This window comes from Platalea leucorodia (genome assembly GCF_965183815.1).
Source record: "Platalea leucorodia genome assembly, chromosome: 14".
NCBI classification, from domain to species: Eukaryota; Metazoa; Chordata; class Aves; order Pelecaniformes; family Threskiornithidae; genus Platalea; species Platalea leucorodia.
The window spans coordinates 955,760-979,407 of NC_138836.1; the positions used below are offsets into that span (position 1 = coordinate 955,760).

Here is a 23,648-nt window from a genome sequence, read left to right on the forward strand (position 1 = left end):
TGCTATGGAGAAAGGCTGAGAGAGCTGGGGTTGCTCAGCCTGGAGAAGAGAAGGCTCTGGGGAGACCTTATTGCAGCCTTCAGTACTTAAAGGGGGCTGGTAAGAAAGATGGGGACAGACTTCTTAGCAGGGCCTCTAGCGACAGGACAAGGGGTGATGGTTTTATACTAACAGAGGGGAGATTCAGACCAGATAGAAGGAAGAAATTGGTTGTGATGAGGGTGGTGAGGCACTGGCACAGGTCGCCCAGCGAGGTGGGAGATGCCCCATCCCGGGAAACATTCAGGGTCAGGTTGGACGGGGCTCTGAGCGACCTGACCTGGTTGGAGATGTCCCTGCCCATGGCAGGGGGCTGGACTGGGTGGCCTTTGGAGGTCCCTCCCAACCCAAACCCCTCAGTGACTCCGTGACTCCCACCTGCCCAGCGCCGCAGGGCCAGGCTCGCCTCGCTCCCCGAGCCACGTCTGCGGATCGTGCCCCTGCTCCCACCGCAACGAGACAGCTGGCAGAGCTGCTGCCGCTTCCTATTATTTTTCTCAACACTCTCCTGAAAATTAATTAATTCAATTAATTGAATAAATAAACAATCCTCCACGCTCAGCAGCGCTGAGCCAGCTGTGCATCGCGTCAAGCTGCAAGAACATCCCTCGCTCCTGGGCTGACTTGCTAAGGAGTGAGGGGTCCGGGTCTCGGTGACATGAAACTGGGGTAATTTGGGAAGGAATTGGGGCTGGTGAGTAAGGGGTTGCAATGCACCATTCAGCAAAAAGTTAAACCCCTGAAATGGCTGCATTTCCATGCAGGTTGCAAAGTCTTTCCTTATTTCTTAGAGGTGCTGCCAGATGCTTTGAATCCTTAGATGAAAGGAACTAAATTAGGGCAGGTCATTATTTCCTGTTTTCTGGCTTGTATTTATAGAAAAGCTGATACATCTGGTAGCGTGTTCTAAAACTAAAAGCAATTCTCTGTCCTGTTTCCAACTGGTCTTTACTGGGAGCTGGATTCCAGGGGGTGGGAGGCGGTGAGAGGGGCTGCACGCCCCGCCGGCCTCTTTCCTCCCGACTTTCCGAAGCCAGCAGCCAGGGGTTGGGAACGGCCACGTTATTCATCTCTTTTTGCCCTCCTGAGGCCCTTTGCAGGCAGCGGTGGCACCTGCACCCAGGGCTCCCGGCTGGGGTCCAGCCCCGCAGAGGCACCTAACCCCCCCAAAGCACTCCCCCCTCCCCAGCCTCCCAACCTTTAATTTTTCCCCCTTCCCAGATGACCTGGATGCCGAGGGCCGGCTCCCGGCTCGGCTCCCCTGCGGCCTGGGCTGGGGCATGTCCCGTCCCCCACCGTGGGTGCTGGCGGGAGAAGCTGCATCCTCAGCAGTTTTGCTCTGCTTTGTGGATGGGGCATTGGTATTTCTCTGCCTGCCTGGGAAATAATATTGGATGGGCCCTATCTCTCCTGAGAAAATATCGATCCAGAGTTTTAATGGCTTTCGGCTAACGAGCCACAAAATGAGTGTCACTGGGCATCGCTGCTGGAGCTGATAAGAAAGGGAGCACTTAGCCCCACAGCTTCAAAAGGGGTTTTCACCCCCCCCATCCAAGTCCTTTCTACTGGAAAAAAGAAAAAGAAAGAAGAAAAAAGAAAAAGAAAGGAGAAAAAAAAAAAAGATTTCACTGCTCTTTTCACTCAATAAGTCTGAGGACAGATTTGCAATTTGTTAACTTTCTTTTTGGCTCTGACTTTGCCAAAGGGAGGGAGAGATGAGGGAAGGGGACAGGAGATTAAATGCGTTAGTTTATTTTGGGAAGTCTTTCTAAAGGGGGGAAAAATAATAATAATAAAAAAAAAATTAAATAAGCATGACCCCAGGGAGACAGGACTCAATTAAAGCAAGACCTTGAAATACATAAGCCAGTAGTCTGGACCGCGGGGCCATTAGACATCCCTGTCAGGCAGCACGCTTTGCTTACCGGAGACTGCGTGGCAGCTAGATCCATCACCTGGGGAAATAACCACCGGTGCTTACATCTTCAGCAGCTCCTTGATCTAGCGATAAACCCGTTAGGGGAAATAAATGGGTTTCTCTTGCCTGGACTGTCCACATCATGGATGCAATTTGCCAGTTTACCTGGCTGCTGATAAGCAGGCGATTGGGAGGGAAAAGCTGCTTAACGATTTCCTAATAAAGCCCCAGATAAGAGCGGAGCAGCACCATTACCTCCCTCTGGTTGTGATTTACAGCCCAGATTGCCGCTCCGGGAGCCAGCGGTGACTGAGCCTCTGCGGGGACGATGCTGGCGCGGGGCGAGGCGCCAGCCGGCAGCGGGATGCTGCGAGGGGACGCGGGGCAGGGACCACCCGCCCTCTCGCCGGGACCCCCACCGCCCCTGGCACTGCCAAGGGAAGGTTTTGATGCCATCAACATTAAAACCAGAGGAAAAGAAAACTCTAGAAAGAAAGTTCTGAGTGGAATTCCTAAGGAGAGCGAGGCTCAGGAACAAAAATCACCCCTGGCTCCATTTCTAGGTACAGAAAATGGATTTCCAGAACAATATCACTCTTTCGACACGCCTGTCCTGGTTTCACGGTTGCCAGCAGAAGAAAACAGGTTAAAAAAAAAGAAAACCTTCCAGGAGTCTCTGCCTGCTGCGGTGCCACCGGAGATGCCATCAGAAGGGCCACATTCCCCCGAGCAGAGCCCAGGGGCTCCCCACGCACATGCTCTGGCTGTTAAATAAACTGGCCTGTCCATGAAGCTGACAGCTCCTCATTTGATTTTTAATTGTTTGATTTTATTTGTAGTTTTGACACCGTTTCCCTTTCTCTTCCCCCTCCCAACTGGGGATTTATTCTTGGTAATTAGCTGCAGTAATTAGAATCTCTTTCATATGGCAGCGCTTCGGCTTCCCTTTAAATCTCCTCCATGGTTCTACTTAATAAAATGTGAACTTAATGTCTGTATCATCCTCAGCTCTCCCTTCCAGATGGAAATGTGTCCTGACGGGGGAGATCGGGGCAAGCACTGGAGACCTGCTTGGGCAAGGGCTCGGGAAGGCAGCGGGATGCTCCAGTGACCGCTCCGGCACAGCTGGGGCCAGAAACAGGCAGAGAAAAAGCATTTCCAGGTGACAAAGTCCCTTCTCTTTTACGCCAGCTCCTCTGGGAGGAGATGACCCCATCCCTTGACGTCCATGTGGGGGTGCCCGGGACCAGCAGCGCTGCAGGAGTCGATGTGCCCCGCAGCCCTGGCACACGCACCCCACCTAACAAACAATTCGGTGCCAATTCTGCACCCGAAGCTGCCGTTAATACCCAGCGCTGGCGTCACTGAACCAGCCGAGCCCCCACCTTGCCCCAACGTGGGGTTTTATAGACCAAGGCATGCCCCTGCTCCCAGGAGCTGGGGCTCCATGCGGGACAAGGCAGGAGGGGCTGCCCCGAGCAGCCGCGCTCCGGCCCCCGTTACGTCCAGCGCCTGTGAGCGATCAGCAATCGCCGACGGGCCAACAAAAGAGGCTTTTCCCCAGGCAGCACTGAGAGCAGGACTTGGTGCCAGCTGATGGGGCAGAGACATGACAGGTAATACCAGAGCATTACTCAGCCCCATCACCCAAATTTACAGGCTGGCTCGAGATCCAACAAGCTTCCAGACCGATCATTATTTCCCGTGACAGCGGCGAAGGTGAGCCAGCTGCCTTTTATTTCAGCTTGGAGAAAAATGCTCCTGCCAGGGGATAATTGGGATGCTCTGTGGCAGGACGCAGGTGCTGGGCTGCCGAAAGGTGAAGGCTATTTTAAAAGCAGCTGAGCAGAACCAGTGGAGAGAGCTGCCCAGGATGCCGATGTGCAACAAGCGCTGCCTCGAGGGGCATCCCCAGCCTCTCGGTCTTTAAAGCTCACTTAGATCCCCTGTAAAACCAGGTTGTATTTGGTCCTTACAACCCTGGGAAGTGAATTGCTGGTGCTTGCTGCTTGCAAATCCCCGTGCCTCTCCTGGGCCAGCTCCTGCCCACCCAGCACTTGCAACAGCCAGGGCAAGCGGCACGAGAGCCTTTGCCAGGCGATGCTTTGAGACTGAGATGAAAGGTGCTGTAGAAACGCACAAGGTATTATTGTTCAGCTCTGCAAAGAGAGGTTTGCGCTGCTTTTATTTATACACATGCTGGCTGCAAGACACAAAAATTACTTAATCAATCCTTCCCCTTGCCTGGCGTCACAGGCGGGATGGAGGCTGCCTATGCAATTTTGCACTGAAGATGACAAATTGCTCCAGGATAACGGCAGCGTCTCCAGCTCCCACCTCATCCAGCACAGAGCGTGGCCGGTCTCGCCGCGGTGGGCTCGGCAGAAGGGATGCCCGGAGGACTGAGCACCGTGCAGTGGCCCTCTTCCCAGGGCCAGAGCGGGGAGATGGCGAGGGAAGCTGGGGGGGAGCTGGGGTCTGCCTAATGCTCTTGCACAGCTGAAGGAATGGGATTTTCTCCCAAAACCTGGCTGCAAGCCACCAAGCCACCGGGAGGACAGGCTGGAGGTGCCAGGGCTGCGTGGCACAGCTCCAGCAAGTGGCTGGGTCGTGGGGGAGACCTCATGCACTCATCCTGCCGTGCCACTGCTCTCCATCAGTCACCTCGAGCCAGGGGGACAAGCCTGCCAGGGCCTGGGACCCTGCGGTGACTGCCAGGACAGGCTGCCCCACCAGCCTCCCTCACCGGCCGCGCCAGAGCCTCTTCCATGCAGTTTCCAGCCCGTAACTTGCCAGCCACGTTTTATGGGATGCAGAAGTCTCACCACTGAGCACTCTGAGCAACGGCAGGGCCGAGCACCAACCTCACAGCACCACACTCACAGCCTTGCTCCGGTGAGCAACCCTACAAAAACAAAGCAGGTCACCCCAGCCAGCACTAACCCAGCAAGGGGACACACCAGGAGGGGAAATACCGGCAGCAGTGAAAACTCCCCTAAAGCGAGACGAAGGGCACAAAGAAAAGTTAAAGATGTGAAGACAGCACATGGAAGATGGTTGACGGGAGCTCACCTCCTCCCGTGGCTGCAACATCTGGGGCACGCAGAGACACGACGTTGCTTTTGCAGCTGCTGAGTTGCCCCCTCTCACCCGGCCTCTGTCTGTGCCCGCTGGCAATTCCTTTTGGCTGCTGCAGCACGTCCTCCTCCCTGCCGCGCATTCGAACCCCGCGCAGCCCCCGTGCCCCCAGCTCCGATGCCTCGGTCCCTGGGGGCACGTACAGCTCTGTGCACAGCCCAGCAGGGCGCAGAGCAGCCCAGGGGCTGGGGGACTCGCTTTGGGCACCGCTGCCCTGCCGGCAGCACTGCCCCGGGGACCAGCCCCCTTCCCAGGACCCCTCCCCGGCCCCATCCTGCCCCTCGCTTCCCAGCGACAGCCTGGGGACCCGTCCAGCCCCCCCAGCTCTTCCTGGGGGCAGCGTGGGCACAGACCCCGCTGTGTCCATCCAACCCAGCTGCTCCCCTTGGGCTTTGTCCTCCCCCAGCTCCGCAGCCAAGGCAGGCACTGGCAGCCCCCCTGCGCCCCCCAACACAGCTCTGCCCAATAACTCCCACAGAAGCGCTGGGTGTTGCTTCCCCTTTAATTTACCACTTGTCAGGGGGAAGGGTTAAAAAAAAAAAAATCAATAAATAAAACAACCTAGGATGCTTGAAGAGGATGAAACCCCTGAAACTGCAGTCTGCTGGTGGCTCGTCCCATTGCCAGAGGAGGGGAAGGGTGTCCCCGGCCCCCCTCTCCCCACCACCCCGTCCCAGTGCCACCAGGTCCAGGTGGGTTCGGATGCGGTCGGACAATGCTCCTCGAGAAGAAAATGAAACCAAAGGTCAGGACACGGTCATTCACAGTTGACTGGCGGACGAAACAACCCCCAGAGTCTGATACCCCCGGCTCACCCGCCGGGAGGGACCTGTCCCACCTCCCTCGGCTATTGCAGAAGCTTTGAGAAAAAGCCACTCGTTGCACGTTGTGTGTCGCAAACACGGGGAGGGGACACATCGAGTCACAAGCAGTCCCTGCACAGAGCCACCTGTCCTTTGCGGTAGTCGCGGCAGGGGCAGAGGCGCCGGTACTTGGTGTTGTAGCCCGCGCAGCTGAAGAGCAGCGGCTCCTTCTGGAGGTAGCACTCGTGGACGTTCTCGGCCACCGCCGGGTAGAGATGGTTCATCTCGTACTCAGTGCTGTCGCAGGTGATGCTGAGCCTGGGAGCAAAGACAAAGGTGAGTCAGTTCAGGTGGGGAGGCTGCCTGGGGTTTCACTGAAGGGTTTTTAGTGCTCTTCGGTCCTTCTCGGGGAGGAACCTTCACTAAGTGTTGAGCCAGATCTTTGCTGGTTGCACCAGCTATGTTTGGCGCCCTTTGGCTAGACGTGACTGCTTGTCACCAGCCCAACACACCGTGCAGGAAGGGGTGACCCTTGCAACTCAACCCTGCAGCCCAGAGACCACGCCAGCCCTCACGTGGGCCGTGGATGGCTCAGGAAATCATGCACAAAAATGCACCCAAACCTATTACATCCCCCAGTGACCAAGAGGTCTGTCCGCTCTCCATGGGCACCTCCCACAGCAGTTAATGGCCCCCAGGAGGGCACACGAGTTCAGTGGATGCCCACGTGTCCCCCAGCTAGCCGGGATTAGCCAGCAAAACCGGGACGGGCACCAGCAAATGCCTCAAGGAGCAACAGAAATGCCCTGTGCAGATCTCGGCATCTCTCTCCTCCCACCCGTGCCCGCATCTGCAGATGGAGAGGCATCGCCCTCCCACCAACCCCTCTCAACCGGTGAGTCCCTGCGCCAGCTCGTTTTAAGGGCTGGAGGGGGGCATGGAGGGGAGAGAGTGAAATCCAAGCCCCAGCTCTAATTTATCATATAAATATGTCAGTGGGACTCACAGCGCCTGCCTGACCAGCGTGACAGCAATGGTAATGCTCGCATTTTAATTGCCCACAGAGCAACACGGAGCCTGGTGGCAGATTTATACTCTATTAAAACTTCACTGCTGTGTGTTCAAAATGCAGTTTTATAGAGAAAGACATTTAAAAAGAGAAAAAGGGAGAGCGCGTGGAGGAGGTGGAGAGGAACGGGGTGGCAGAGAGGCAGGAACAGGGTGGTAGAGAGACGGAAACGTGCCTGGAAAGGCTATCGTTGCCTGCTGAATCGTGAAGCTGGTCAAGGCCAACATGTGCAAGCAATGGACTGCTTTGCAGGCAGCACCCTGCCTACATCGCCTTGGGCACGAAGGTACCTCGATGGGATTTTGGGAGGGAGGACACAGGGAAAATGGGTGCTGGGGATGTGGGGAGCAGGGGGAGCATCGCCTGGCTGACGGCCCCCGCCACTGCCTCGCCATGAAGAGCACAACTCACTGGAGAAACACCTCCTTCTTGTTGAGGAACCTGAAGAAGGTGGGCTCACAGACCAGCCCGCGCCGCCGGCACGTCTCAGTGCAGGCGTGCCGGGTCTCCGACACCCACACCTGCAGCGAGTCCACCGGTGGCCAGGCGTGGGGGTCCCGGCTGGCGCTGGGCGACCACACCAGGTGAGTGGCATTGGGGGACAGGGCCAGCGGGCTCGGAGGGCTTTGCATAGCAGGACTCTTGGCCTTGGGAGGCAGAGGAGGAGACGACGTGGTGCAGAAATCCTAGCGGGAGCAAAGACAACAGGTCAGTGCCCGGATGGACAGGGCGAGATGTTGGGAATGGGGAAGGGAGGCTGCTGGTGGGACAGGAGGACACTTGGGCTGCTGAGTTTGCTCCTCAGGTTGAGGTCACCTGCATGCATGGATGGCATCTCCTGCTGTGGGAGATGAAGGCACCAGCCACCTCTTCTTCTCCCTGTGCTGCCTTATTCTCTGCAGCAGAAAGGCCTTCACCCAGCCCCAGCACCCCCAGCCCCCCTCCACCAGCCCCCCAGCATCTTTGGTTCATGAAAAATCTCCCCCAGCCCCCATCTCCCGGTGCTCTCTGCGATTAGGCCACCGGCTGCACAGGGCTGGGACCTGGGGGCCCTCGCTGGGGAGCTGCAATGGGTCAATGGTTTCTCTTGTCCAGGGAAACAGGGATCAACCCATGGGAGAACAGGGATGGTTCCCAGGAAGGACAGGGATGGTCCTCCAGGATGACAGGGACGCTCCCCAACCTGGTGCTGAATGTAGGCGTGGATCCGCTCCAGCATCCCCTCGCAGGTGTACTCGTAAGGCAGGTAAGGGTCCACCTGTGAAGGGGGAAGAGCAGAGCACAGGCAGCAGCCGGGGACAGCCTTGCCCTCCCCCTGGGCCAGCAGTGCCCTGGGCAATGGCTCTCCCCGCCCGCTGAAGCCCACGGCTCGGCTCGTGTCTGCCCACCAAAGCAAGCAGGGCAGAACGCTAGGACTGGAAAAACTTCACAAGCCATAAAGCACTTGAGAGAAAGAGGATGAAGGATTAATTTGGGTTCAGCCCACATATTGGTGAAAATGAAGTCACCCTTTTCCATTTCAGTCTCACTTTTCTTCATTTTTGGTAAGTTATAGAATAAAATAAAATAAGATCAGGTTTCATGCAATAGGTCACTTCCAATTAAAGCATGAACTGTTTCAGCCCAAGAAACACTCCGCAGCTGCGGGCAGGACTGGTAAAGATGGCAAGCTAATCCAGAGCAAGAGCACCCCGGTGGCGCATCCCTGGGTCTGGTCTAGCATCCCCTGTTCCTCTGCTCCCTCGTGCTCCGACCTGGGCACGGCTCTGCCTGCTCAGAGGGGAAGGTCCAGGCTTCACCGCCCCAGCACTACGACCCACCAAACCCCCCGGCCGGTGAAAAGCCCAGGGCTGGGACTGGCTGTGCACAATACAGGAGAAAAAAAAATCTCTTGTCCCACTGCCACTTCTCTGAGGGTTTGCTGCCCAGCACGGACGGTTGTGCTGGGGTGGAAGCCGGGATTTCTCCCAGTCTCTGGGGCTCGGTGCCCCCCACTGACGCCGGCACAGGCTGGGACGGGGCAGGGAGGCAACAGTCGGCTGCACACCGGGACGGAGCAAACGTTGATGCCGGCGCTGTTGCAGGCGCTGCACCCCCACGTTGATACCTGCTATTTATACAGAGCCAGCAGCGCTTAAACCGCGGGTGTATTTTTAGCGCGGGTTATGAAACGCTGCCGGTCTTCGGGAGACTTCTGCCTGCGCTGACATCCCGACATTGCATCTCCCTGTCCCGAGAGTCACTCTTGGGTCCTGGCCTGGGAAACCCCCCCCTCTGCACAGCAGCATCCCCCAAACGAGCATGTCCCCTGCACAGTGGCAGCCCAGGGTCCAGGGCGAGCAGGCAGGAGCAGGCAGAAGCAGGCAGCCAGGCTCGCTGCCCACCAGCAGGACTGGTGCGTGGCCATTGCCCCGGGGTCAGCGGTGATTTTCCCCATGGGAAGAGCATTGCCTTGAGGGCTGCGTCACTGATGCACCCTTTCCCTCCAGAACAAATTATTTTTTAAGGAACTTTCTGCCCTTGGAAGACAGATTTTTCCACATTCCCTTATTTTTCCAGAGAGATGTTACCTGAGCCACAGGACATCAGTGCATGGAAGGGGCTGCTCCTGGGACCCCCCTTCCCCCCATGCATCTCTGCAGAGCTTCATGCAAAAGAAAGATTATAAGCAAAAACACCCCGAAGATAATTCATCCGGAAACCAGTCTCTTCTATTTTCTGAGCTCTGCACCTCCAAAATAGCTATCTCCTTTTGAAGTACCTGTCAAACCCAAGCTCAAAGGCTCAGTCTGCTGAGAAGATCCCTCTAAGCATCTCCCTGCCATAAATATCCCACCTGAGAGCTCAGCAGGGCTGGAAATCACAGCTGCTCCGTCTAATTACAGATGTGCACGCTAATCAGGGCTGACACGATGACAGCCACTGATCCTCCCTCCGAATTGCTGACGGGCGCTCAGTTAACCGGGGCAAAGTCCTCCACAAAGCAAAGCTGCCTGTCTCAGTCGCACAAAGCCTGTGCCAGGCTGGGTGCTGCCCGGCACCCGTTCGGGGGAGACAAACCTCCCCTTGCTCAGCATCACCAGCGCTCGGTCTCGTCTTACCACTGCTTTCATGGCCGCAATGCTGCAGGGCTTTTCCCGGGACCCCTTTACACCAGGCCTGGTGCAGACTTAATTCTGTAAAACAGCCTCTTTCCCCCAAAACACCGCTGTGGTACCCGGTGGGATGCAGCACGTCTGCAGCAGGGCGGAGGCAGAAAGCCTCCCTGCACCTGCGCGCGGACTTGGAGGCGATGCTCCGGGCGCACTCCCACCCATGCAGGCTCCCAGGTCGGGTCCAAGGGCAGCAGGAGGCCGCGGCCAGAGCCTGCTGCAGCCCCCGCTCCCCCAGCCCTGACACCCCCATGCACCCCTCTCCCCCGGGGGCTCCCCCAAAGGCTCTTGTTTCCCCCCGCTCCCTTCTCCTGGTCTCGTTAGGATTCAGCTTGTACACCCGGGACTGATAGAAAATGCCAATTTCAGGAAGATAATTGTTTAATTAAAATCTGACAGCCACATCACTAACGCTGCTCCCTGCACCGGCAGCTCCGGCTCTCCCCAGAGCCCTGGGAGGGAGAGGGGGGGCTGCGAGGTGGGGACCGCTGCATCCCCTACGCAGCGGAGCAATGCACGGGGTGCCGCGGGAGGGAGGGGAGGGGTTGGTGAAGAGGGATTTTGCCATCCTTTCCCCCAGGCATCGGTGGGGAACACGGGGCCAGAGCAAAGGCACCGCACAGCGCTGCAAACCGGGATGTGATCAGCCAGCCCCAGTGCTCTCCATCAGCCAAACGGGGAGTTACTGGTGCCCCATGGGGATACCGCCACGAGAGCCCAGGTTTTATAGTCTTCAGCAGGAATCCCAGAGCTGCAGAGAGCAATAAGTCTCCCTCGCTCAAAAAGAAAAGAAAGAAAAAAAAAATCCAACCGTCATCAGACAAATAAGTAGAAAAATAATGCAATTCTCTGCTGGCACGTAACAGCAGGCTGGGAACACTTTAACCAGCTATTTTCGCTGTGATGTTTAATACGCCACTCTTTCAAGCATAGTCTGAAATGTATAATTTTCCATTATATTCCTGTGTGTTTGACTTTAATATAATGAAGCCTTCTCCCTTCACTACACCAGAATATTGGGTCTATTAAATTGCTTGTGCGAGGACTATTTTTGACAATGGAAAAAGCTGAAGGCCAAGAAAATGGTGGCGCCTGCAAACGCCTCTCCTTCTCCAGCCTCTAACCCCTCCTGAGGGCTGTAATCCATCACCGGGACAAACCTCCCAGCATCACCTTTCCCTCGGGGATGCAATTTGTCTCTTGGCCCCGTGCGACTGTGCCGTGGGATTTGATCTCTGGGGTAGAGGGGTTTGGTGCTTCCATGATTTCAGTTTTCCTTACGAATAGGTCAGGGATGCGAACCCTCAGGGAAACCCAAAACTGCTCCAAGGAGGGGTGAATGGCAGAGGCACGGCTTGCCAAAAACCTTCCCCAGCAGTTGCAGGGTGACCTGGAGCAGCTGCCACCTCCAAGAGGACGAGGGAGGGGAGCACAAGGGCTTTTCTAGGGAAAAAAACCCATATTGCAAACCCAAGCCACGATTCAGATCTCTCTCCAGAAGGGAGAAGTTTCTTTCAAGCAAATCCAGGCTGGCGAAGGGCGCCGGCTGCATCTCAGCTCCTTTATTTGCACAAATAGGGCAGCCAGCCCTGCCAGCAGACCCGGGCGGCTCCAAGCACACCGAAGGGGCTCTGCCAGCCCGGCCGGAGCCGGGGCAGGGCTGTAGGTGCAAGCATGGCACATCCCGCCCCGAGCTGCGCAGCCGCGCCGGCAGCGACCTGGCCGCAGGGCCACGGGCAGGCCGCGGCAGCCGCAACGTAACGCTGAAATATCGCTGGAGCACCAGCAAATCCCCCAGAGCCACGATGCTCCAAAGCAGGAGGAGCTGGTTTGTCAGCTTGACCGTACCAGAATTACTACCAGGTTCAGGAAACCAGCTCCCAAAGCCCTTGGGGGGTCCCAGCACCCAGCACCCTTGTTCCCGGGCCCCAGCACCCGGCACAGCATGGCTGCCGCCGGGAAAAGCTGATGGCAGAGGCAGAGCAAAGACGACATCTCACAGCTTCCCAGAACATCCCATATCCCCAGAAATGTTTTACTGAGTTTTGCCTGGAAGATGCAAAACTAAAGCTGTGGGATAAGTGATTTTTCAGTCATACAACAAAAAAAAAGAAAAATAAAATCTGTTTCAGGTCAGTTTTCAATTTCCAATGTTTCCACCCATCAAGGGGAGGAAAAATGCTGTGTTTCAAGTTCGGCAGTCTGTTTGGGTTGGTAAAGCAAAGGGAAATGCATCATTTCAGACACAAGCCTTCCTTTCAATAAACTGGCAGGGTATTTTCAAACAAAGGCAGGCAGATGGGAAACAAAAACATATTATTTCATTCCAGTAATGTTGAAATGAAATGTTTTGATTGAAAAAATAAATTCGTGATGGTTATTTTGAAACACAGACAAATTCGTTAGATATTCTGATAACAAAACACCCCATTTTGCCTTCAGGGAAAAAAAGGAGTCAGTAAAATAGTTTCTCCGAGCTCCGGTACCTGGCTGGGAGCAGCAACCCTGAACTGCCCGGCCACCGGCTTGCTGCCGCTCCTCAGGCTAACACCCTTGCTTCCAGTTCCTGCTGTAGCAAACAGTATTTTAAAGACAAGATACCAAGGGATTCCTGAAGCCAAAGCCCATAATAAGGTTTTTAAACCTGTACGCTATGTCAATTTTTAGGCTTAATTGCCTTGACGCCATCTCTAATAAGAGATTTTTCTATTTAAAAGACAAAAAGGGAAAAAAAGGGAGGAAAAAAGAAGTTGCTGTAAGTTATTCACATTCACTCCCTGCTCTGCTGCGGGAGGATTTATACAGCATCGTTACAAAAAGCCAGGGAGGCGAGGTGTGGGATTAACCCAGCGCGCTTCTTGGTGGGAAGGAATAACTTCTCTCCAGAGCGGCTGCACGTTTTCAATGCAAGCGGGACGCCAGCGCCTGGTTTTATCCATTTGAGGCAAATTCAGGCCTTCAGCCTCTCGGCAGGCGAGGGTCATTACAGCGGTCGGGACGCTTCACAGGAGGGGACCTCGGGGTGGGGGTCCCTGGTCCCGCAGAGGCGGGCGGCAGCTTCAGCTGCCCCGGGGTCCCATAGGAGACAGAGTTTATCCGACTACATGTGGTGCCACGCTGGGATGGGAAACAGAGAGCAGCCGCCCTGGGATGCCTCACCGGGGCTGCCTGCCCGCGCAGGCAGCTGCCAACGCTGCCCGCGCGCCGCGCCGGCGTTACAGACACCCTTGTTCCAGCTCGGCTTCCCCTGCCCTCCTCAGCTGTTCAGCAACTGAAGAAATGTTAATTAAGGGAGGGAGGCAGGACGTGTTGTGACTGCACCACAGCTGCATTTACATGAAGAGTGGGAACGGGGAGAAAAGTGGAGATGGGAGCTCGTCTTTGGGCAAAACAGGGATCGGCACAGCAGCAGCATGCTCCGGGTGAGCACCCGGTGCCAGAGAGCGAGTCCCCACACCGGCTCCTCCGGCCCCGGTGCCCATCACGCCACCAAATCCTCTCCTAAAATCCTTTCTTTCTTCTATTTTTTTTTTTTAACCAGAATTATCATTAAGCGTCTAAATGACCTGGTGCACATCCATTTGACACTGCAGTGCAACACAGCTGCTCGGGAGCCAGCAGAGCCCTTTCCCCGGCCCTTAATTCTCCAATCATTTTTTAATTATTTCAATAGCATGGCAGCGCCAGGCTTCACTATTTTCTTTCTCCTTTCTGGAAAAACTGAAAATTCCCTTCTCTCTCCTGAAACAGAGCCTGGCAGCTGCCGGCTGCCCGCCCACGGCATTGCCTTCGCTTTGGGGCCATCTCTCCAGCCCAGATGGTGGAGGGTCAAGCGCTGACAGCTGGCCCAGCAGCACAGCAGCAGGGATGTAATTATTTTTAATTTAATTTTAATCGAGATACCGGAAAGAATGTGCAAAACAACAACTGGTTTTGTAAGTCAGGTTTGTTCGGTCTTTGCAAACTCATAGAGAAAATCAGCGCGAGGTGAAGAGCTGCGGCAATCACCCATGATAAGGTGCGAGACCCGGGCAGACAGCACGGCTACATTAGCTCAATGAAGTCCCCAGACTGCCACAGACACCCACTTCTGCGGCCTCTAATGTGGGGAAAAGCAAAGATGACACCTCTCCAGCCAGCATCACCCCTGTCCCCCCCAAAATCCCACCCAGCACCACGAACCCCAGACCCCCGCAGCCCGACGCAGAGCCCCGGTTTCACAGCACATCACAGTCCTCACGAGGGGACGGCTCATCCCGAGCAAAGCAAATTGCAAGCAAAACGGAGATCAGCACTTTTCTCCCCTCCAGGAAAATTGACTTTAATAATTTGGACAACTTGAAAGGCTCCTGCCACAGGGCAGGAGGTAAATATTCATGAGGGAGCGTTTCCAGGGCAGGCGCAGCCGCAGCCGGAGCGCTGCCTTCCCTCTCTCCGTACTCCCCTTCAGCCTTCACGGAGGCAACTCCTGGGGCCATTCCTGTTGATTTGCTCAATCCAAATGATAACGAAGAACAGTGAAATGGGGGAACAGCGGCGCAGAGGCCAGCAGCTCTCAGGGCGCTTGCAGGAGATGCTCCCTGGGTTTATCTTTGCTTCACACCAGGTCCCAGCATTGCCGCGCATCTCCAGCTACCTCAGCCTCCTGGTCCCAGACCTCATCTCCCTTATCTCAGCTTTCCCTTGCTCCAGCTCTGCCTGGAGGATTCCCAGGGGATCCCTCAAAGGCATGGCGCTGCCCTGGGGAAACACCTACGATGCTCAGTACCAAAGCAAGGTGAGGGCACGAGTCCCCCTGAAGCTGCAGGAGAGCAGGATTTCTGCTCTGCACATGCAAATAGTTTCCAAGGGGAAGCAAGGAAGGAAAAGCAATTAACACTCGAAAGGGAGAGCCAGGCACCAGCAACTGCTGCCGATACCTGTCCCAGCAAACCCAGCAGCGGGGAGATCGCCCAGCCACCTCCTCTGAGCCGTACCTGGGTCCTCATGATGGTTTTGATAGCAGCTTCAAACTCCTCGGAGTTATTGTAGTCAACAGTCCACACATGCGGCTTCCCGATGAAGTCTTCAGCATATGGGTGCTGGGAGGACACCTAAAAGACAGCAGCGTGAGCTGGTTTTTGCAGTCCCTCCCAGAACGGCCGCTGTCTACCGCCTGCAGCCGCGACAGCAGCCTCTTCTCCCCAGGAACAAGCGCTGGGACGAGAGGGAACGGCCTCAAGCTGCGCCAGGGCAGGTTTGGGTTGGGTATTGGGAAAAACTTCTTCCCCCAAAGGGCTGTCAGGGCCTGGCCCAGGCTGCCCAGGGCAGGGGCTGAGTCCCCATCCCTGGGGGGATTTGAAAGACGGGCAGACGTGGTGCTCGAGGACATGGTTTAGTGGTGGCCTTGGCAGTGCTGGGTTAACGGTTGGACTTGATGATCTTAAAGGTCTTTTCCAACCTTAATGATTCTATGATTCTAACAGAGAGGAGCAGCAGGCTCAGGCACAGACACGCTGGGTTTCAAAACACTGCACATAGAGATGTGCTGGAAAAAGAAGGTCTCCTCTGAACCCAGCTGTCCCCTGACACCAGGCTGATGCTCTGAAATTCCCACTGGGTTGGGATGCCCCATTCCCATCAACACCAAAATCGCCTCCACAGCCCTGAATATCTCCATCTCTGTAATACAGGTAAAACCTTGACTTGAGCCATTTGTGGGTCTGGAGTGGCAAAAACAGACGAAAGCAGCGAAGCTCTGGGAAGGCACCGTGTCTCTAGGGTTTGCCAGCTCCAGAAACAAGGCACAGAGAAAACCCATCACCACCAAAGACCGGGGAAGTCTGGCACCAGGAGAACGCAGTGCTGGAAGCTGCATCGCCCCGATGCCACAGGCAGCCCCGTGCACCCGTACCCTGCAGCCACCTGCCTCTCACCGGGCAATTTGGGGAGATATACCTCTTCTGTTTCAGCCCCTGAGCTGCCTTTTCAGCCCCACATTGCTGCAAGGCAGCCAGAGCCCCAGATCTCCTCTCGGGAAAGGAAGAGCGGATGCTGAGCAGAGGAGGTGTTTCGGGGGCACCGCAAAGTGTTGCAGAGGCGCCTGAAAACCTGCCAGCTGGAGGAGGCGAGCAGTGCATGCTCTGTGTTTTATTCTCCAGCTTGCTGTCCTTTCTCATTTTTTGCTGACAGATTGGTCACCTCCTTCCCCTCCGGTGTATAAATACCCTGGAGCATCTCACAGCCCTCGCCCTGGCGCCGGGCTGAAGCACAACCACAGCACCCACCCAGGATGGGTGCTAACACCGGCAGTTAATTAGGGGCGTGTGTGGGACAGATACAGGGGTGCAGGACAGCCCTACCCCCAAATGATGGGTGCCGCTGAGCTGGGCTGCAGCAGGGCTGAGCCACACAGCCCCCGACAAAGCCCTTTTCGGCGGAGGGAACATTGCACTGCATTATCCACTTTATTAATAATAAAAGAGGCAATTTTCTCAACCCTTTAACTTTTAAAGAGTTCCTGCTTCACTTAGATTGAATTCCCAGCGACAGGCAAGTCCTGGGAGGGATTTCGTACCCCTGCAATACTGTGGAGGTCCCAGCGCCTCCCAGGATGTACAAAAGGATGAACAGGGGAGCATCAGGCCCGCTTCGGGAGCAGGGTACGGGGTGTGCGCGGGTCTGCGCTGATGGGGAAGGAGCTGGGGTCTGGGGTCTGCAGAAGTCTCCTGCACCACCTTCTCCTTTGCAACCCCAAACCCACGGCAGGGCCCCTTCCATCCAAGCGCTCCGGATGGAGACGGTGTGAGGATGGCAGAGGGGACCCCATCTGCAGGTATCTGCACTTCTAAGTTCGGAGGAAATCTCGCCAAAAAAAGACTATCTCAGTTTAGCAACTGCTCTGCCCCGGGCCGGCCCAGCACCCCGGTGCCAAGGGGTGGCTCCATCCAGCCCATCGCTCGCCTCCTGCCAGACTCACCTCTCTCGACGTCGGCTTCCCGCGGAAGAACTCGTGGTTGAGGGAGCTGTGCGGGGGGTCGAACCGCGCCTGCAGGAAAACGCAGCCGTTGGCGATCGCCTCCAGCGGGGCAGGACCCTCGTAGGGGAACCCAAAGCCAATGAAGAGCTGCAAGGGAGCAAAACCATGGGCTGGTGAGCAAACACAGACAACCCCATAGGAAAGTCTCCCGAATAACCCGCCAGCATCCCTCTCTGCTGCTCTGGTCCCGCACACCAAGCCTCTAAAGGCAGCTCCGTAGCTCCCCATAGCTTAAATGTGCTAAAAACTCCCCCTCCTTCATGGCTCACAGCCCACTTGTGCAAAGCAATGGGGTGTTCAGGAGCTGCACGTTCCCCCGTGGTGGCTACAACCATCGTATTGGTCCTGTACAGAGAAATATGGGTTTGCCAAAGCCATTCGGGCTGGAGAACCAACAGCATTTCCTCCAGATGCTGGCTGAAGGCTCCCGGGATGTGCCTGCACCCCACACACTTGCTCCGAGAATCCCATTTATCACAGCCATGGGGAGAAAAAAACCCCCACCCCATTTAGCAATAAATGAATTAATCAGGAAACTTTGTGCTCCGTCTGCAGACAGTCTGCAAGGAGGAACTCATCAGACACATCTTGATTTGAAATGATGTGCTCTGCTCGGCTCCCGGTTAATTAGCCCTGCTGATAGCGCCTGCAAGGCTGGGAGGAGCGCAGATAACGGCCTCTCACCCCACCCCCTCCTTTAATTAGGTTTTATTTCTCAAGGCAACTGAGTCCTGGCTGCTGGCTGGTTAACGGGGGGCGGTGAGCGGGGTCCCGCGGACGCCCCGGCTGGCTCTCGCCCACCTTCGCCTTCCTCAGCAGCTGCTGAAACTCGTGCTGCGGCAGCAGCCCGTGGTTCTTCACGAACGCCGGGACCTCGGGCGGCCGCTGCGTCTCGTAATAAACCGTGCCGTGGATCTCCATGTACTTGTTGAGGATGGCCAGGAACTTCTCCTTGCCCTGGGCAGGAAGGCAGAGGTGTGAACCGCACCAGAAGATGGGGATGACCCCCCTCCAGTTATAGGGGGAGATTTAACTCTCAACCGCTGTCCCGGAGCAGCCGCGGTGCTTCAGCCCAACCCACGGCAGTGCACAACCCGCACCCGCCCCTCTGCATCCCTTGAACACGCGTCCTGGACCGTCCCAGGCTGCCAGCGAGCCTGGACGGCTGCGGGATCCGGCACCCGGCACCTCGAGCCCCTGCCTTCCCTGCCACCTCCGCGGGCAACTTCCGCGCTGGAGCTGCTGAATTAAAGGTTTCAGGGATTCAGGGGGAAGGTTGCAAAGACCAGAGCTTGCTAATGGCCTCTTATTCCAAGTAACAAGTCCCCAGGATTTTCTCACTCAGGTTTAAGCCTGTTTTACTACCTGGAAAAATCAAGGGGGTCATCAGTTTTCTTCTTCTGGAGGCTTTCCTCCTTTTGCTCTCTCCAAAGCAGCCTTCCATTTTGACAATTTCCCTATTGCAGAGTTTTCTGCTCGGGAAAACCACAGAGGGACCATCCTTGAGATGCTGTATTTTCAGCTTGTTCCAGTGTTGCAATAGGCCCCGAAAGAGCAGAGACCAGGAGGGAATAAGGAGGTACAAACGGGGAATTGGAGAAAACCCCGTACACCTCTGTAAAGCCTCTCTGACCACTGTTTTTCTGCCCTCAGCCATGTATCCCTGGACTTCTCTAAGGCTAAAAACAAGTGCTTTTGGTGGGATGAGGCTGCAGGGTGAAATCCTGGCCACGGTACCAACAACACCCAAATCAGCACTGTTTTGATATCAATTCCCTAAGGCAAAGGGCTTGGGGAGATGGAAGTGAAACACAGCTTATAGTCCCTGGGTAGCACCGGGCACTACCAAGCATCATCGAAGGGGTCCGATCCCCAAAGCCCCCTGCACATTGTGGGGGCCGGCATGGGAGACCCCATCCACCACTCCATCCAGGCACCACGAGCCGCTTCGACCCCTGGAAGCTGGGCAGCAGCCTGATGAAAGCGGCCTTTCCCAGCTTATACAACTTTGGCTCCTGTTGCGAGCCAGAGGCGAGAAGTTCAGAGGGGCAGGACATGAGAAATAACGGGAAGGCAGGTTTAATGAAATGTTTCTAAATGTCAAAAAGATCCTGCTCTGGAGACGGTGCTTGGTCCAAGGCTTGTAAATAAGCATTGGGCTCTGGAAGATGGAGGTGCTCTTTTCCTTCCTAGACCTCAAAATCACTCAAAATAAGGAAAGGCTCCTCTTCCCCCTTATTTTAATTACATGGGGTAGCACAAGATACAAAGCAATGCCCAAGCAGCCTGGCCTTGAAGAACAGCCACCGCAAGAACCAGCCCCAGCCCCTTCACCCAGTAATAAATTACCCCAATTATGCAGTTTTGGGGAAACTGATGTTGTTTGTGAAGTCTGGCTAAAAGGAGCAAACGTTCGTAGCACGAAGGGTGGAGGGCAATGTCCCTTCCGAGGTTTTAATTCTCTTTAGTGCCTTCCCAAATTAACCTAACTAAGCTCAAATGGATAAGAAAGGGCGGGGAAATGGTAGAAAAAGACGACAAGATGTTACAGTTTCCCTAAAATGTGATTTAGTGGGTTTCAGTAGTTTTTTAGGGAGCCCCCCAGCTAGGTGGATGCTGGGGGGATTTGCCCTCAGACATGGGAGGTGATGGAAAAGCCACAGACACCAGTGAAGAGGAGCTGGCGTGGCTGGATCCTGGCCCACCGCAGGCTTCCCTGTGAGGGCAGAGCCGCTAATCAGGAAAGGTGGGGATGGGGAGGAGATACAGCCCCCGGCTGCATCAACCCGCGTCGATCCCGGCAGCTCGGGAGGACCAAGCCCACGATGAGGCAAGGTCAACTCCGGCAAAACCTCTTCTCTCGTGAGAAGACGCGCAGAGGTAAAACCCAGCAGCAGCTGGTGCGGTACAGTACCTGCAACTGGAGCAGCCCCAGGCGGTGCGCAAAGGGAAAAAAATAGAAATAAATCAAGTGACAGTGAGAATTAGCTCCTTTTTTTAAGCCCTGGAAGGAAAAGCAGCTGGCTAACTCTGGATAAGAGAGCGGGGAGTACACACGTCCCCTGGCCGCAGGGGAGATGCAGAGGAGATGTTTCGGGGGGCTGGGGGTACTGTTGGTCTTTTTGCTCACTGCCAGAGCAGTTTGGGGCTGGGGGAAGAGCGCGAAGGGTTTTACCCCGCGTCCACTGGCCTAGAGGTGGCCTCAGCCAGGATGCACCAAACGTGGCCGAGTGTGGGGTCCCAGCAAGGACCAGCACCGGCCACCACCGGGGATGGAGCAAGAGCCCCTGCGCCACTGCCCACCCCTCTCCCCCGGGCGTTACGGGTGTGGGAGGGCAGCGCAACCGCCTTTCACTGGGCACGTGAAAGCAGAGACAGACCATCCGCATCATAACATGGGAGATCACCTAACGGCAATCATTGTAATTAATACATAAAATCATTGATATGAAATCCTCAGTCTAGGCAGTGTGTTGGGAGGAAGCAGCCCTGGAGCAAAGAGCAGGGGACGGGGTCTCGCCAGCCTCTGCCTGGTTTGCTCGGAGGCGCTGGACGTGTCGCATCACTGCAGCAGCCTCAGTTTCCCCTCTACGAATGGGATAAGGATGCTCCTCTACAAACACACCGAGATCTGTGCCTCTGAAGCTCGGGCTAGGAGCCAGAGGCTGCTGCCACCCCACAGCTCTGCCTACGACTGCCCCTGCCCGCCCGGCTGCTCCCCGCAGTGCCGAGGACACCCACCTTCCAGATGCTGGCCTCCTTCCCGTACACCACCGCCATGCTGCTCACTTTGTTGGACTTGATGAATTGCCTCTCTGTCTTGTTGAGTTCCTCCGACACGAAGCCCATGAAGGAGTTGTCAGGGGTGTGAGCTGTGGACACCAAGGGGAGAAGACATGTGGCTGGACAGATGTTTTCTGGGACCTCATCAGGGTTAAGGACGCAGCCCCACCACAGCATGGGGCTGAGACGAGCCCAGCTCCAGAGCCTTGCTGGAGGTTTGAGGAAAAATAGCATGAGTCCCATCCAAACAGCTCATAAAATACAGGCTTTGGAACTCACTCGAGCGACTGTTTAAAAAGTAGTGCATTTTTAAGGCTGCCAAAGGGGCTTTACCCAGACAGGAAAAAGCAACATTTAAGTCACCCAACAGGTCACTGGGCTCATTGCAGACAAGCACATCTCCTTTCCACACCACAGGCAAGTTTGAACCCCTGAGCTGCCTCTTGCCCCTAAAACCCCAGCTGAAATAAAACCAGGCTTTGCAATCAAAACCGCCTGGCATTTCCCCTCCCAGGAGCTGGAAGCTCCTGGCTGTGCCCTGTGTTTGGCCCTGGCTATGCTGGAGCCAATGACCCATCACGGAGGAAGGAGCCAGGTCTCTCTCTCCAGCGCATTTCTATAGCCCGAGAGATGGCCAAGCAGACTGCGGAGCTCCTTGCAGGCAGTGGCGGGCAGGGGGAAGCAGGAGCGGAGCCAGGGAGGATGGCATTGCCCACACATCACCTCCTCCAGGAGGCGAGCCCCTGAAACCGCCCCGCCGTGCCCCCGTCCCCCACTTACGGAACATGGTCATGAACTGGGTGGGCTGCAGGTTCCAGTAGCCCCAGTTGGTGCGGTAGCCTCGCAGCGTGGCATACTCCTCATGGTTGTAAGCCGGCTCCGTCCCAAAGGTATCGATGACCCGGACGCGGCACCTGGGAGAGGAGACGGGGCCTCACACCTCGAGGACATCGGTTCGAGAAAGTCCCACTGCCAGGGACATCTGGTGTCCCCGGGCAGCTCATGCCTTTGCTCCCCGAGCAGAGGGTGCAGGCACATCCCAAGCAGCCCTTCCCAACCCTCCGCTCCTTCTGTAACAAGCAATTTCCCCTTGCAGGGCTTTCATCTCCCTGATGCTGGTGAGAATGATGTATCTCCTGAAGACTTGTTAATGCTTTTCCCAATATCCCGGGAATGCTGAGGCAGGCATTACCAGCACAAGACTGAGGAGAGAAGGGGAGCATCAAGCAAGGGAAGAGCAAAACAAGTTGAATGCGAGAGCAAATGCATTTATAATAAAAGCAATAACACTGCTTGTCATTTTTCTCTCTAATAAAATTGTGTAGGATAGTGGAGGAGATGGGAGAAAACATAATAAATAGCAGGACTATCAGCACTAAATTAAATTGCGTATTTTCCTGGCTGGTGATGTACCAGGGGATGATGACATTTGTCTTGATGCCGAAGGAGCCAGGGATGGGGCTCTGCTTCTTGCAAATAGAAAGGGCTCGCACTTCCCTCTGTGGCGCGGCCGCCCCTGTCTGCGGGCTGCAGGCACGGCGCTTGGACGCGCACACGCACCGCAGGCACACGCAGGGGTTTTTCCCCCGATTCAGTCTCTTCTAACGAGGTTTTATCTTAAACACGTGAGGCTCCGGAGCGAGCAGACTCCTCGTGCCGTGGCAGCGGGGGACACAGCAGAGCAGCAGCAGCTGGTGGAGCCAGGCAAAAATCAAAGGTGCAATCAAAGGGTCCGACTCCTTGGACGTGGGGCTGTCCTTCGCGGTCATTAACATTAGTCTTTGCTTGCTAATTAATGAAATGGAGAGTAAGAGAAGGGAGTGGCTTTGCTTACCTGTATTTCTTAAAGGAGAGCCCCATGTGCTGCTTCATCTGTTGGAGACCGTGGTAGTCGGTGTAAATCAGGTCGAAAGGCAAAGGATTGGTCAGGGGGCAGTTTCCCCGTCCTGGAGGCACCCCTAAGTGACTGGGGAGAAGCAGGAGGGACTGATCAGCCCCCCAGCACCATGAAAGCCCTGCAACACCGACACTCATTTCCCTGCCCAGTGTTTAACAGGGGCCGTCACCAGCTCCCCAGTCGATGAGGGGAGGAAGGTTGTTCTCCTCTCCCCAGCCTTTGTTTCTTGGGCCAAAAATCTGAGGTTTTGGGGAGTCCTGCTCCCTCCCCATCTTCGCACATGCTCCAGCCGAGTTCCTGCTCCTCACACATGGATGATGAGGCTTTTGCACAGCATTCCCAGCCAGGGCTCACCCACGTCTCATTCGACACACACATTCCCCTGGACCTCTCTTGTCAAAGACACCAGATGTCATTTGCTTTCATTGCAATGACAACAGTGACAGACTTGCAGAGCCACGTCTTTCCCCTCCTCCCTGCCTGCAAGGCTCCCAGCTTAGCCTAGATCTCCCTGTTCCCAGTCCCATATCCCGCCCCGTGCAAACACCACGCATCCTTTCTCTTACTCCAGTCCTTACAGGTACCCACCACATCCCTGAGCACCCTCAGATTCTCCTCGATGCTGGTGGCGCTGCCTGTCCTTGGACGTTGTGCACATTTCAGTAGTATTTCTGCCTTCTTGTCCCATTTATGAAATAGTTCAATAAAGCCAGGGCAGCCGGACCCTGGGTCCTGCTCAGTGGGTTTTCAGCCAGTTCCTTACAACAGCCGTACTCAGCTGTCCTCAGGTCTCCATCATATCGGAGAAGTCGGGGCAGTCTGGTGAAGTTC

At 55.7% G+C, this 23,648-nt stretch overlaps 1 protein-coding gene across 2 annotated transcripts in view; it reads right to left on the bottom strand.

Moving 5' to 3' along the window:
* Nucleotides 1-5,891: 5,891 nt before the first annotated feature.
* Nucleotides 5,892-23,648, bottom strand: part of MGAT5B (alpha-1,6-mannosylglycoprotein 6-beta-N-acetylglucosaminyltransferase B) — a gene marked incomplete at its 5' end in the record, with an annotated part of 70,485 nt that continues 52,728 nt past the window's right edge. The window contains 9 exons of one of the 2 annotated variants that reach the window (XM_082326651.1): nucleotides 5,892-6,216; nucleotides 7,379-7,653; nucleotides 8,151-8,225; nucleotides 15,096-15,212; nucleotides 17,078-17,224; nucleotides 17,939-18,094; nucleotides 20,879-21,009; nucleotides 21,701-21,834; nucleotides 22,755-22,886. In XM_082326651.1, the coding sequence (XP_082182777.1) occupies nucleotides 6,018-6,216; nucleotides 7,379-7,653; nucleotides 8,151-8,225; nucleotides 15,096-15,212; nucleotides 17,078-17,224; nucleotides 17,939-18,094; nucleotides 20,879-21,009; nucleotides 21,701-21,834; nucleotides 22,755-22,886 (1,366 nt within the window). In that variant the 3' untranslated portion in view covers nucleotides 5,892-6,017. Of the gene's footprint in view, nucleotides 6,217-7,378; nucleotides 7,654-8,150; nucleotides 8,226-15,095; nucleotides 15,213-17,077; nucleotides 17,225-17,938; nucleotides 18,095-20,872; nucleotides 21,010-21,700; nucleotides 21,835-22,754; nucleotides 22,887-23,648 lie in introns of both variants that reach the window. The other variant, XM_082326650.1, reaches the window with a different exon arrangement.